Consider the following 13,782-nt stretch of genomic DNA (forward strand, 5'->3'; position numbering starts at 1 on the left):
AGTTCTTGAATGACTGCTGGAGAGCAGAGTCTGTGTCCTCCCTAGCTACTTGTGGTCTGTGATAGACACAATGCCTACCTTGCTCAGAGGAAGCACTTAGTAAGTGCTGAATTTAAACCAGTTGCAGGTGATAGGAAAATATAAAGCTATTAGGACTAGAGCCCTTAGAGATCATATGCTCCAGTCTTCTCATTTGACAGAGGAAAGGACTTGCCCAAGGTCATACATACATACATACGTACATTGTTAGACTTGGGGCTCTTAATTATGCTACTAAGCAGGGTTGGTAGTCAGAGGGCACTGCTATTCCTGGGACTCTTGAACTTCCTTACCCCTTAGTGATAGTTGGTCATCGAGTGCTGGTGGGGGGAATAGCAGGCCTCTTTTTCACAGGAGTTGCTCCCCCTCAACAGAGCAGAGCTAGTCCTGTGGCTTAATGACATTATAAGATACCACTTTGCCTTATCAGCAGCCCGTGCACACTTCTCTCTTGGGTGTGTAACTTCTACAACTGACTGGCTGAACTTACTTCATTTTTATAAGGTCATAGTATTTAATGATAGAATGAACCTTAGAGATCCGCTTTTGAGCATAACTGAAACCTAAATGACTTGCCCATGGTCACCCAGGAATAATAGAATCAGGATTCAGCCCCAGGTCTTCTGACTCTTAGTCCTGGGGAGCTCTTAACCTTCTGACCTGACAGTAGGAAACCATCCCTATTTGTCACACTGTGCCTTGGGAAAGAGCTTTTTATGGATTCCCCCAAGGAGCCCATTTATATGGAGTCTTAATGCCCAAATTATGAACCCGTATCTCTGGTTGGTGTCCCAAAGCATCAGAGACAGTGACCACCCAATTTCCTTCTGTTACTTTCTACATCATCATGCATTTCCTGATTCTGTGGATTACTTTGTGTTTGTAAGAAAGTATCCTGAAAATTCTCCTACTAAATATTTTCCCAGGGCATTTTTGTTACTTTGTTAGTTGGTTGTTGTTCTATATACATATATTTGCTTCCAGACACCAGCTTGAAATGGTTTCCCAGGATTCCCCAGCAGAAGTAGCTGTGTAGAATTGAGAATTGAATGCTTTGGAAAAGCTGCTTACTCTATGTGGCCTCCTCTCAAAGGCACAGGGACTGGTGAGTGATCCCACCAGAGAGTCTTACTTAGGCATTTGAGACTCCCCACCAGTCACAGGGCCTCCAGTCACATCTGAGATACACTCACGCGTCTGTTGTTTCATGCTTCTTGGTGGTCTTGAGGTTGGCAATTGATTGAGTATTTGGGTGAGTTGTCTCAGACCTCAGGGGCAATGGGGTCCTGCACCCACATCCTACAGAGGCAGAAACAAGCCCAGGGAGGAACAGCTGGCCTAAGATCCCTCTAGCATGAAGGGGCAGAGTCCTGGTTCAGATTCATATCCAAGTCCCATGCCTTCCTACCACACCACATCGTGCTACCCACTCTTCAATTCCCCAGAACGGTGCCCTTATGGGATGCGCAGCCAGACCCCAGAGCTGCAGGGATCCTAGCTTGTTTTGGTTCTTGTCCACATATCTTGGTCACAGATAGGAAGGGTTATCTCAAGATGAAAAACAACAGCGAGAGGTGGGTGATTTTGGTTCCTTCTAACTGTTTGGGCTCAGTAAGCTGTGTCCTGGGCCACTTACGGGAATGGGGATTCAACTTTGTGTCCCTTCCACAAACATGAAGTGCGTACTCTTAATGCCAAAATTAGATAAGCCCTCACAGACCCGAGAACCCAGGAAGGGGAATAACACGAGCTCAGATCAGTCTCATACACTGAGAATACTCAAAGAGATCTATAGTCTCAGTGATTAGGAGGCTCTTTTCAGGGACACAGATTGCACCCTGTCCATACCTACTCATCCTTTTGTTCAACTCTTGTCCGTGTCATAAATTTACCCCAGGGTGTCTCCTCACACTGCTTGCTTTCTCTTCTTTGGAGAGGACCACCCACTCCTAGGTGTGCTTGAGCTGCCCACTTGTCACCCTTAGCTCTGACCACATGAGTGACCAGCCCACCTTTTCTTCCTGTCAGACATTTGCTTGATGACATTGTTTACTAACTGAGCAGCTGTAGCATATAGCCAAGGAGGGATTCTGAAGAACAGGCAAAACTGTGATGTTTATTATCATATTAATAGTGTATATCATAGAGATAGGGAAAAATCCAAAGGTGGTGGATGGGTCATTTCATCCTATCTGGGAAGAGTTCTTAGAGGAGATAAAGAATGGCTTAGGAAGTAAATAGGCCAAGGGAAGCAACAGGGGGTGAAGACGGCAGAGATGGGAGGGGCCAGTGTTTGAGAAACAGAATAGTCTGATTCAGCTCTGAACGTGGGAGAGCAATATGAAATGAGATTGGACAGTTAAACTGGTGCCTAAGTGTGCAGGGCCTTGAATGTCACACAAAGGAGTTACAATTTTCTTTTGAGGGGAAGTAGTGAGTTACCAAGGGAGGCTAGGTGGCACCTTGTATAGTACACAGAGTGAGTCAGGAAGACTCAATTTTTGTGGGTTCGAATCTGGCCTCAGAGACTTCTTAGCTTTGTGCCCTGGGCAAGTCACTTTGCCCTGTTTGCCTCAGTTTCCTCCTCTGCAAAATGAGCTGGAGAAGGAAATGGCAAATTGCTCCAGTATCTCTGTCGAGAAAACCCCAAACAGGGTCATGAAAATTCGACGTGCCTGAAACAACCAAACAGCGAAAAGAAAATGCCACAGTAAGGTAGCCACACTTGATTCATGATAGTGGCCAGTCTTGTTGTAGGAGAGTAGACATCAAGTGTGCTTCCCTCCTCTTTGGAGAGGTGGGGGAATGTTGGTGTGGATTTGGGCATAGGTTGTCAGACATAGTTACCCTGTCATTTGGTTTTGCCTTTATGGTTTGTTTGAAAAAAGAAAAGGTTTGGAGGCAGCTGGGTGGTACAGTGGATGGAGCACCAGCCCTGAAGTCAGGAGGACCTGAGTTCAAATTCGGCCTCAGACCAAACACGTGGCACTTACTAGCTGTGTGACCCTGGGTAAGTCGCTTAACCCCAATGGCCTAAAAAGGAAAAAAAAAAATACAAAAAAAAAGGAAAGGTTCGGTGTTAGGGGTTGTGTCTCAATTGGTTTTGCTTAACTGTCTATTACAAGGAGAGTTCAGTGAGAGGAGTGTGTTAGGAAATGACTGATGTACAAAGAAAAGGCATCAATAAAATTTAAAAATAAAAACACTGATAGTAAGAATCATTCACTGAGAATAGATCAGCGGGCATTTATTAAATGCCTACCATGTGCCAGGAACTTCTAGTCATTAGGGATGGAAATACAACATTGAGAAGTCTCTACTTTCAAAAGTGCTCACATTCTACTAGAAAAATACATACTACATAGTCACAGATCCCTGTATACTGGGTATTAAAAGAAACTAAAATGGACTCGCAGTCTCATCATATTTGATGTTTGTTCCAATGTTGAATATCACAAGCCATCTGTGCCTGCCCATCCTTTATGACTCTTTTCTGTGTTCTCCCATCTGTGTGATTCCCAGTTCCCTCAGTCTCCTTTTCCACCACTCTGCCACTAACACTGACAAAACCGAAGAGGGTTGAGGGCCGTTTTGTCTTTTCCTTTGTTTCATGGGCTGTCATAACCAAAGAATTCACAAATCACTTGACCTCTTGGTCCTTTGTTTCCTCCCATGTAAAATGAGCTGGACCAGGCTCTTCTGGTTCCAAATCTGTCATCCTAAATCATCTGACCTTCCTGGTCCTCAGGTTCCAACTCAGTGAAATGAGAGGGCTGGGTTAGATGGGCTCTGAGATCACCTCCAGCTCTAAATGTGGGGTCCTGTAAATTAATTGGCTGGACAACCTATTGTCGATCAGCTGGAATGGTCCTTGGAAAACAACCCTACCAGCTGTGTTGTAATGTACCTGTTTCCCCACAGTCCCTTCATCATGTTTCATTTCTTCTTTTGTCAGCTTTGCCAGTCTGATGAGTGTGAAGTAGAACTCAGGATTTACATTTCTCTCATTATTCATGATTTGGAGTATTTTTTCATATGGCAATAGATAGCTTCAGTTTCTTCCTTAGAAAACTGCCAGTTCATATCCATTTCACCATTTGTTAATTGGAAGATGGCTCTTATTATACATTTGATATGTATCTTGAAAATAAAATCTTTATCAGAGAATCCTGCTGCAAGATTATTTTTCTCCCTAGCTAACTGTTTTACGTGCTTTTCAAAAGAAGAACAAGCATTAATGAGTCAACAAATTCATTTCAAGCAGTGCATCTAGTTCCATGTAGAACTTGTATCTAACTTTGAAGGAAATTCCCTCAAGATAGCTATGAGGAAGGGCAGCTAGGTGGCGCAATGGACAGAATACTGGCTCTGGAGTCAGGAGGACCTGAGTTCAAATTCGGCCTCAGACCATACACTTGACACTTACTAGCTGTGTGACTCTGGGCAAATCACTTAACCCCAGTTGCCTCACCAAAAGAAAAAAAAAGATAGCTTTGAGGAGCATATGTTCTTGGTTCTATTTGATATAAAAAATTGAGTCATCAAGAAGTTAGGATTTGCCAGAGACACACTGGAACTAGTTGGGGTGGGTCTGATACCACTACCTGGCATTTCATGATTTATGTCAAGTTAGAGACCTTGAGAATAGCCTATATTATTTAGAGGCTAATTCATATTCATTTAAAATTTACAAGCATTTTGACCCCCCACAGTTTTGGAAAATAGGTTATGAAAATATTATTTCTGTTATATAAGTGAGGATATTGAGCAATAGAGCAGAGGTGTCAGACTCATGCCCTAGTCCAAACCAGATCAAAATGTGATTGGGGAATATTTAACAAATCTAAAAATAGAATACAGCATAGATAATGTTAGTTTGTTATTTTCTAAGTCAATATGTGGCCTCAGAGATCCCTTTCTATTTGAATTTTATGCCACTTCCATAGAGTTCTGCAATAACTTATTTAGTCCAAGGTGTTTCCAGTTTTGTTTCTTCATCAAAGAGCCTTGTGTTGTACACAATTTCCTGATTTGAAAAAGGGTTCTGTTACTCTAGCAATCAGGATTCCCTTGATGCCCCAGATGATAATCCTAGTTGAGACTCGAATGAGTTGTTTCAAGTAAAACATAGATTTTTTTCTATTGGAGAATCTTAGAGCTGGGAGCAATCTCCAAGGTTGTTACCCAGCCCATATGCTCCCTAAAGTTCAAATCCCTTCTCTTAAGTGGTTATCCAGCCTCTCATTGAACTCTTCTAGTACAAAGGAACAATCTACCACCTGAGGAAACCATTCTTGGACAGCTCTTAATTGTTAGGTTCTTTTCTATTGTGAATCAATATCTGCCTCCTTAAAACTTTTCCCCATTAGTCTTATTTCTGCCCCTAGCCTGAAGCAGAATGCCCCATCAGTAAACAAGACTATATTAAGTGCTTACTATATGCCATTGCATTAAGCTATTGGAATACAAAGAAAAAGCAAAAACATCCTTTGCACTTAAGAAACTCACATTCTAACAGAGAAGACAGCTGATATAGAAATCAGTATATAAAACTGAAATATAGAGTAGATGGCAGGTACCCTTAGAGAGCAAGACACTAGCAACTGTGAGGACTTGAAAAGGCCTTTTGGAGGAAGGTGTCATTGGAGTTGAATCTTAAAGGAAACCAGAGATTGTATGGGGTGAGGAAGGAGAGCTTTCCAGCCATTCAAGGCAGCCAGTATAGACACGATACATTGACAGGAGGCGGGTTGTCCCACGAAACAAATGGCAAGTTGGCCAGTACAGCCAAACCATAGAGTATGTGAAAGACAGTAATGTGTTAAAAGACTAGCAAGATGAGAAGAGACCATTTTCTTTTTTTTTTTAATTTAAAAAAATTGTTTTTCAGTTATCTAGCATTTATCTTTTTTCTCCCATCTCCTTCCCCTGTTGGAAAAAGAAAAAGAAAACTCTTGTGCAAAATATGCATAGATAAGCAAAACAAATTACCATATTAGCCATGTCCAAAAATATTTGTCTCCTTTTGCACCCTAAGTCCATCATCTCTCTGTTAGGAGGTGTGGATAACATTCTTCATTATCAATCCTCTGTAATCATGGTTGATCATTGCATTAGGAGATTTCCTAAGTCTTTCACGATTTTCATTTTTACGATGTTGTTATAGTATAAATTGTTTTCCTAGTTCTGCTCACTTCACTCTGCATCAGTTCATACAGGTCTTTCCAGGCTTCTTTTAAACTATCTCTGTCATCATTTCTTACAGCACAGTAGTATTCCATTACATTCATAGACCATAATTTGTTTATCTGTTACCCAGTTGAAGGGGACACTCCCTTAATTTTCAGTTCTTTGCCACCACAAAAAGCTGTTACAAATATTTTTGTACATATGGGTCCTCTTTTTTTTTTTTTTTTTTTCCTCTTTCTTTCTTTAGCCTTTAGGGTAGAAGCCTCATAGTGGTACCATACGTAACTGAGTCAAGGGTTATGTATGGTATAGTGACTTTTGTGGCCTAGTTTCCACTTATTTTCCAGAATGGGAATGGAGTGTTCATAGCCCACTAATACAGTGTGCCTGTTTTCCTTCAGCCTGTAAAGGGGCCTTTTTACCTTGTGATACCTCTCCAGATAAGATAGCCATCCTGTATCCAGCAGGCTGTTCTCACCAATATGCCCCTTTTCTCAAGGCTAAACATTGTTCTTTCCACTTAGTCTCTTGTTTTGTTGTTTTGAGTTTCCTCACCTGGTTGATTAATGGTTGTGTTGCCCCACTCCTGTCCCCAGCGCTAATTAGATAAATTCTAGCTGTAAGAGAGGGCATAGTGTCGTGATTAGAGCACAGGGTTGTAGGTGGGGCCCCTGTTCATGTGATCAATGACAAGTCACTTTTTGAGCCTTAGCTTCTTTATCTGTAAAAGGGGTATACTCTTGTTTACATTACCTACAGAAGAGTCATACAGAGAATACTTTGTAAGCCATAAAGTTCTATAAAAATGTGAACTGCGGATTTTGCAAAGCTATGAAGTATAATATAAATGAGTGATGATGCTGATGATATCTGACCCAGGGCAAGACTGTGGAATGATCACCTCCTTTATTCTAGACATTCCTGCTGATCATGTAGTTGAAGATTGTTTTAGCTTTTTTGGCTGCCTAATTATGTGTTGGTATATGTAGTTTTAGCCCATTTGACATTTTAAAATTTTTAAGTGGGTTTTTAAAAATGTACTTTCACTGCTCACACACATTTCTTGCTTATTTTCCACTTAACATGAAGGGAGGGACCAAATTTTTTTACCTCTTTTCCATGCTTGTTCCACTTCTTCCTGCTGAGGCAAGAATCTTCTTAATGCTGCGTTAGGTCATTATGAGGTCATTACTTACATCCATTGATTTCTCCCTCTTGACTAGTTTAATGACCTCTTTCTAGCCTTTGTCTAGCTAAGTTATATTTCTGTACGGAGTTGGCCTCCATGACCTTTTAGGGAGCAGCATCTCTGATGGCGTTACTTAGTGTGGATAGCAATGATCTCAGGCTGTCCCCAGACAAGGTAATTAAATTGGATAGACCATTTGGTCTCTTCAGCAAGGCATTTCTTACATTCCCACTGATACGAAATTGTAAAAATGCTAGGCTTTTATAAGATATAAACTTGATTTGAAAGATAATTTGTAAGGTTTGTTTATTTAAAAATTTGTTCACCATGGTAATTTCTAGAGATAGTGAATTTGGCCATGTTAATAATCAACTGTTGATTTTTCTCCAGTCCTTGAATTATAAACTTTGAATTGGATAGAACTTTAAAGTCACCTAATCTAGCTCCTACAGCCCCCTTGACAAGTAGTCATGCAGTCTTAACACTACTAGAAAAATCTGCATCCCTGTGTTTTTCATCTGTTGGCTTTAGCATTGCCTTCTGATACGCAGAGGAATTAGCATGGCAACAGAAAAGACTACTGGGTGTAGACTCACATTTTAGCTTTGTTTCTATTTGTCTGACCTTGGGCATGACACTTCAGTTTTTCTGGGCCTTGACTTTTTCTAATGGAAATAAGGGGATTGGACTGAAGGAGGGCTTCTTAACCTTTTTAGGGGGTCATGAACCCCTTGGACAGTCTGATGAAGCCTATGGACTCTGCAGACTATTTAAATACATTAAAAAACCACAAAGAATTATGAGTTATATTGAAATACAGTTATCAAAATATTTTTTTAAAGTGTTCATGGACCCCAGGAGGTAAGGACTCCTGGACTAGACTATCTCTTTTGTCCGTTTGAGCTTTGAATTCTTTTAATCACAAGCAGAGTAAAACCAATCCTTTTTATGCAAACTCTTAGTTCAGTTAAGCAGACATCTTGTGCTGCTTTGAGCAAGATATTATATCAGATGCTGGAGACACAAATATAAGGACAAGTATTTGAAGACAGCAGTCATCTTCCCCTTTGTCTTCCCTTCTCTGGGTTATATAGCCATAGTTCTTTCAACCAGCTCTCATTGATGTGTTTTTGAGGCCCTTCCCTATCTTGGTTACATTTCTGTGCAATCACTCCAGGTTATCAGTGGTCTTCCTAAGAATGTGATCTCTAGAACTGGTCGCAGTACTTGAGATATTATCATCTTACCAGGGCAGAATGTCTAAATAAATGTGGTATAGATGATAAGATCATTGGACATTAGCAGCCAAAGCATTTGTGTCCCTGTCAGTTATTCTTACAAAAGAAATGCTCTGATTTTGTAAAGAAATTAAAGTTTTAGTTCTCAAAATATTAAATATTGGGGCCCTTTTCAAGACTAAGAGTCGTTCATGATTATTGTCATTTGATAACTGTACTTTGATTACAGCAGTATAATGCTGACTGTGTTTATTTTTTGTGTCTACAGGGAAGTGCTGGCTGTTGAGTGATGAGAAACTTTTGCTGGTACAGAAGCACTATGAGAACAGTCTTTTCTTCTGCTTGGGCAGTTTGCCTGCATTGGTAACGACTGCCCTTCCCTTGACCAGTGGGGAAGTTGTACAGGACACTGGAAGACACGAATCATCTCGGAAGTGGTTGACCCTGGCAGGATGTGTCGACAATGATGATGGCAAGGAAGCAAGATGTCCGCATTCCCACCTACAATATCAGTGTGGTGGGATTGTCGGGGACAGAGAAGGAGAAGGGACAGTGTGGTATTGGGAAGTCTTGCCTGTGCAATCGTTTTGTTCGCCCCAGTGCTGATGAATTTCACTTGGACCATACCTCTGTCCTCAGCACCAGTGACTTTGGTGGGAGAGTTGTCAACAATGACCACTTCTTGTACTGGGGAGAAGTGGGGCGCTCCCTGGAGGACTGTGTGGAATGTAAGATTCACATCGTGGAGCAGACTGAATTTATTGATGACCAGACTTTCCAGCCTCACCGGAGCACCGCCTTGCAGCCTTACATCAAGAGAGCTGCAGCTACCAAGCTTGCGTCAGCAGAGAAGCTCATGTATTTTTGCACTGACCAGCTGGGGCTGGAACAGGACTTTGAACAGAAACAAATGCCAGAAGGAAAGCTGCTGATCGATGGCTTTCTTCTCTGCATCGATGTGAGCAGGGGCATGAACAGGAACTTTGATGATCAGCTCAAGTTTGTTTCAAACCTTTACAATCAACTCGCCAAGACAAAAAAGCCTATAGTAGTGGTTCTGACAAAGTGTGACGAGGGTGTGGAGCGGTACATTCGAGATGCACATACTTTTGCCTTAAGCAAAAAGAATCTCCAGGTTGTGGAGACTTCAGCTCGATCTAATGTGAATGTGGACCTGGCTTTCAGCACTTTAGTGCAGCTCATTGATAAAAGTCGGGGGAAGATGAAAATCATCCCTTACTTTGAGGCTCTGAAGCAGCAGAGCCAACAGATAGCAACTGCGAAAGACAAGTACGAGTGGCTGGTGAGCCGCATCGTCAAGAGCCACAATGAGAACTGGCCAGGCGTCAGCCGCAAGATGCAGTCTTCCCCTGAGTACCAGGACTACGTCTACCTCGAGGGCACGCAGAAAGCCAAAAAGCTCTTCCTGCAGCACACGCACCGCCTCAAGCACGAGCACATCGAGCGGCGCAGGAAGCTGTACCTTGCAGCTCTCCCGCTGGCTTTCGAAGCTCTCATCCCCAACCTTGACGAGATTGACCACTTGAGCTGCATCAAGGCAGAAAAACTATTGGAAACCAAGCCGGAATTCCTAAAGTGGTTTGTTGTGCTTGAAGAAACACCTTGGGATACCACCAGCCACATTGATAATATGGAAAATGAACGGATACCTTTTGATCTAATGGAGACTCTACCTGCCGAGCAGCTGTATGAGGCCCATTTAGAGAAGCTGAGGAATGAGAGGAAAAGAGCTGAGATGCGGAGGGCTTTCAAAGAAAACCTAGAGACGTCTCCTTTCATAACTCCTGGGAAGCCTTGGGAAGAGGCTCGTAGTTTTATCATGAATGAAGACTTTTACCTGTGGCTGGAAGAATCTGTATATATGGATATCTACAGCAAACACCAAAAACAGATTATAGACAAAGCTAAGGAAGAATTTCAGGAACTACTCCTAGAATATTCTGAGTTGTTCTATGAACTAGAACTTGATGCTAAACCTAGTAAGGAAAAGATGGGTGTCATTCAGGATGTACTGGGGGAAGAGCAGCGATTTAAAGCGTTGCAGAAGTTGCAGGCAGAGCGGGATGCTCTCATTTTAAAGCACATTCATTTTGTGTACCACCCCACCAAGGAGACTTGTCCCAGCTGCCCCATGTGTGTAGACTCCAAAATTGAACACTTGGTGAGTTCTCGGTTCATCCGACCTTCTGATCGCAATCAAAAAAACTCACTTTCTGACCCCAACATAGATCGGATCAACCTGGTTATTCTTGGCAAGGATGGTCTTGCTAGAGAATTGGCGAATGAGATCCGAGCTCTTTGTACAAATGATGACAAGTATGTGATAGATGGCAAAATGTATGAACTTTCTCTGAGGCCAATAGAAGGTAATGTCCGACTTCCTGTAAATTCTTTCCAGACGCCAACCTTTCAGCCCCATGGTTGTCTCTGCCTTTACAATTCAAAGGAGTCTCTCTCTTATGTTGTAGAAAGTATTGAAAAAAGTAGAGAGTCAACACTTGGCCGTAGAGACAATCATTTGGTTCATCTTCCCCTGACGCTAATCTTAGTGAACAAGCGAGGTGACACTAGTGGTGAAACGCTGCATAGCTTAATCCAGCAAGGCCAGCAGATTGCCAGCAAGCTGCAGTGTGTCTTTCTGGATCCAGCTTCTGCTGGCATTGGTTATGGGCGCAACATCAATGAGAAGCAAATTAGCCAAGTTTTGAAAGGACTTTTGGACTCCAAGCGTAACTTAAATCTTGTCAGTTCAACTGCTAGCATCAAAGATCTGGCTGATATTGATCTGCGAATTGTAATGTGTCTGATGTGTGGAGATCCATTTAATACAGATGACATTCTTTTTCCTGTTCTCCAGTCCCAAACATGTAAGCCTTCTCAGGGCGGCAGCACCAACTCGGTTTTACTTGAATTACCAATCCTAGGACCCCACAAAAAGCGCATTGAATTATCGATTCTTTCATATCATTCCTCATTTAGCATTAGGAAAAGCCGATTGGTTCATGGGTACATAGTTTTTTATTCAGCCAAACGGAAGGCCTCCTTGGCTATGTTACGTGCCTTTCTTTGTGAAGTGCAGGACATCATTCCCATTCAGCTTGTAGCTCTCACTGACTGCACAACCGATGTTCTGGACAATGACTTAAGCCGGGAACAGTTGACTGAAGGGGAGGAGATAGCTCAAGAAATTGACGGAAGGTTCACAAACATCCCTTGCAGCCAGCCTCAGCATAAACTAGAGATCTTTCATCCATTCTTCAAAGATGTGGTCGAGAAGAAGAACATCGTTGAGGCTACCCATATGTATGATAATGTTGCCGAGGCCTGTAGTAATACCGAGGAAGTCTTTAACTCCCCCCGCGCCGGCTCCCCTCTCTGCAACTCTAACCTTCCTGACTCTGAAGAAGACATCGAACCCCCATCCTATAGCCTCTTCCGAGAAGATGCGTCCTTGCCCTCCTTGTCCAAAGATCATTCTAAGCTTTCCATGGAGCTGGAGGGGAATGATGGTCTGTCTTTCTTTATGAGCATTGAGAGTAAACTGAACAACAAAGTACCTCCACCAGTAAAACCAAAGCCCCCTGTCCATTTTGAAATAAAAGGGGATCTGTCTTATTTGGACCAAGGGCATAAGGATGCCCAGAGCAAGTCAGTGAGTTCTAGCAGCTGGCTCCCTGCCGATGGGTTTGACCCTTCAGATTACGCAGAGCCGATGGACGCTGTGGTCAAGCCACGGAACGAGGAGGAAAATATCTACTCCGTGCCACATGACAGCACCCAAGGCAAAATCATCACCATCCGAAACATCAACAAAGCCCAGTCCAATGGGAGTGCCAATGGCTCTGACAGCGAAATGGACACCAGCTCTTTAGAGCGAGGGCGCAAAATGTCTATGGTGAGCAAACCTGTATTGTACAGGACGCGGTGCACGCGCCTGGGGCGCTTTGCCAGCTACCGGACCAGCTTCAGTGTGGGGAGTGACGATGAGCTAGGGCCCATCCGGAAAAAAGAGGAGGACCAGGCCTCCCAGGGATACAAAGGGGACAATTCTGTGATCCCTTATGAAACAGACGAAGACCCAAGGAGACGGAACATTCTGCGTAGTCTCCGAAGGAACACCAAGGTAATGTGTTCACCTTTGGTGGGAGTGGGTTGGGGGACCGAATCATCTTGAATCATGTTGCCTAGAACAAAACTTTAAACATACTAGGCCTTTGGTCAACGGTAACTGAATGAGTGTAAGTTCCCTAAAGGCCAGGAACCATTTTTTATCTAAACTCGGTATCTTCCTCAACTCTACCACTGGACTCTCTATGCAAAGATTTGTTGAGTGAAATGGAATGATTATTCCTAGGGAACGGAAGCTTAGTAGGGTAAAATTTATGGATTGAATATTTGTTCATTTGGTAAATCCTAGAACCCTGGGCCCTCTTCTTTTCTCCCTCTATATGACTTTACTTGGAAATCTCATCCGCTCCTATGGATTTAATTTCCATCTTTGTTAAATCTCCCTATCCTGCCCCAAACTCTGCTAACCTTCAGTCTCCTCCAGCTGCCTTACAGACATCTTAAATCGGATCTCCAGTAGACATCTTCAACTCAGTATGTCCACGATGGAACTCATTATCTTTTTCCCCTAAACCCTTCCTCCCTCCTACCTTCCCTCACTGTAGATGGCAGTACCATCATCTCAGTCCTCAGGCTCACAACCCAGGAGTCATCCTGGGTGCCTCACCTTTTCTCATCCACACCCCATGTCCAATCTGCAGCCATCGCCTATTGATTTCTGCTTTGTAATGTCTCCTGACTGTCTCCCTCTCCTCTGACATTGCCCCTGCCCTGGTCTAGGCCCTCATCATCTTGCTCCTGGATTGTTGCAGCAGTTGCTTGTGGGTCGACCTGTCTCAAGTCTCTCCCCACTCCATTGCATCCTCCGTTCAGCCACTGAAGTGGTTTTCCTAAAGCATCGGTCTGATCACGTCCTACTGAATAAACAGACCCTCCTCTACAGTAAACTCCAGTGACTCCCTGTCACTTCAAGATCAAATACAAAATACTGTTTGGCCTTCAGAGCCTTTCCTTTCTATTTTTCTCATACCTCAGCTG

The 13,782-nt window shown here is 43.0% G+C and overlaps 1 protein-coding gene across 1 annotated transcript in view; it reads left to right on the forward strand.

Annotated features, from left to right (window-relative positions):
- The window catches only part of ARHGAP35 (Rho GTPase activating protein 35), a 151,558-nt gene that overhangs the window by 56,356 nt on the left and 81,420 nt on the right, over nt 1-13,782 (forward strand). Inside the window, exon 2 of the mRNA XM_027845875.1 lies at nt 8,924-12,799. Coding sequence (XP_027701676.1) covers nt 9,119-12,799 — 3,681 coding nt within the window. The 5' untranslated portion in view covers nt 8,924-9,118. The remainder of the gene's footprint in view (nt 1-8,923; nt 12,800-13,782) is intronic.

This window comes from Vombatus ursinus, unplaced genomic scaffold, assembly GCF_900497805.2.
Source record: "Vombatus ursinus unplaced genomic scaffold, bare-nosed wombat genome assembly UNPS02015030.1, whole genome shotgun sequence".
Lineage (NCBI taxonomy): Eukaryota > Metazoa > Chordata > Mammalia > Diprotodontia > Vombatidae > Vombatus > Vombatus ursinus.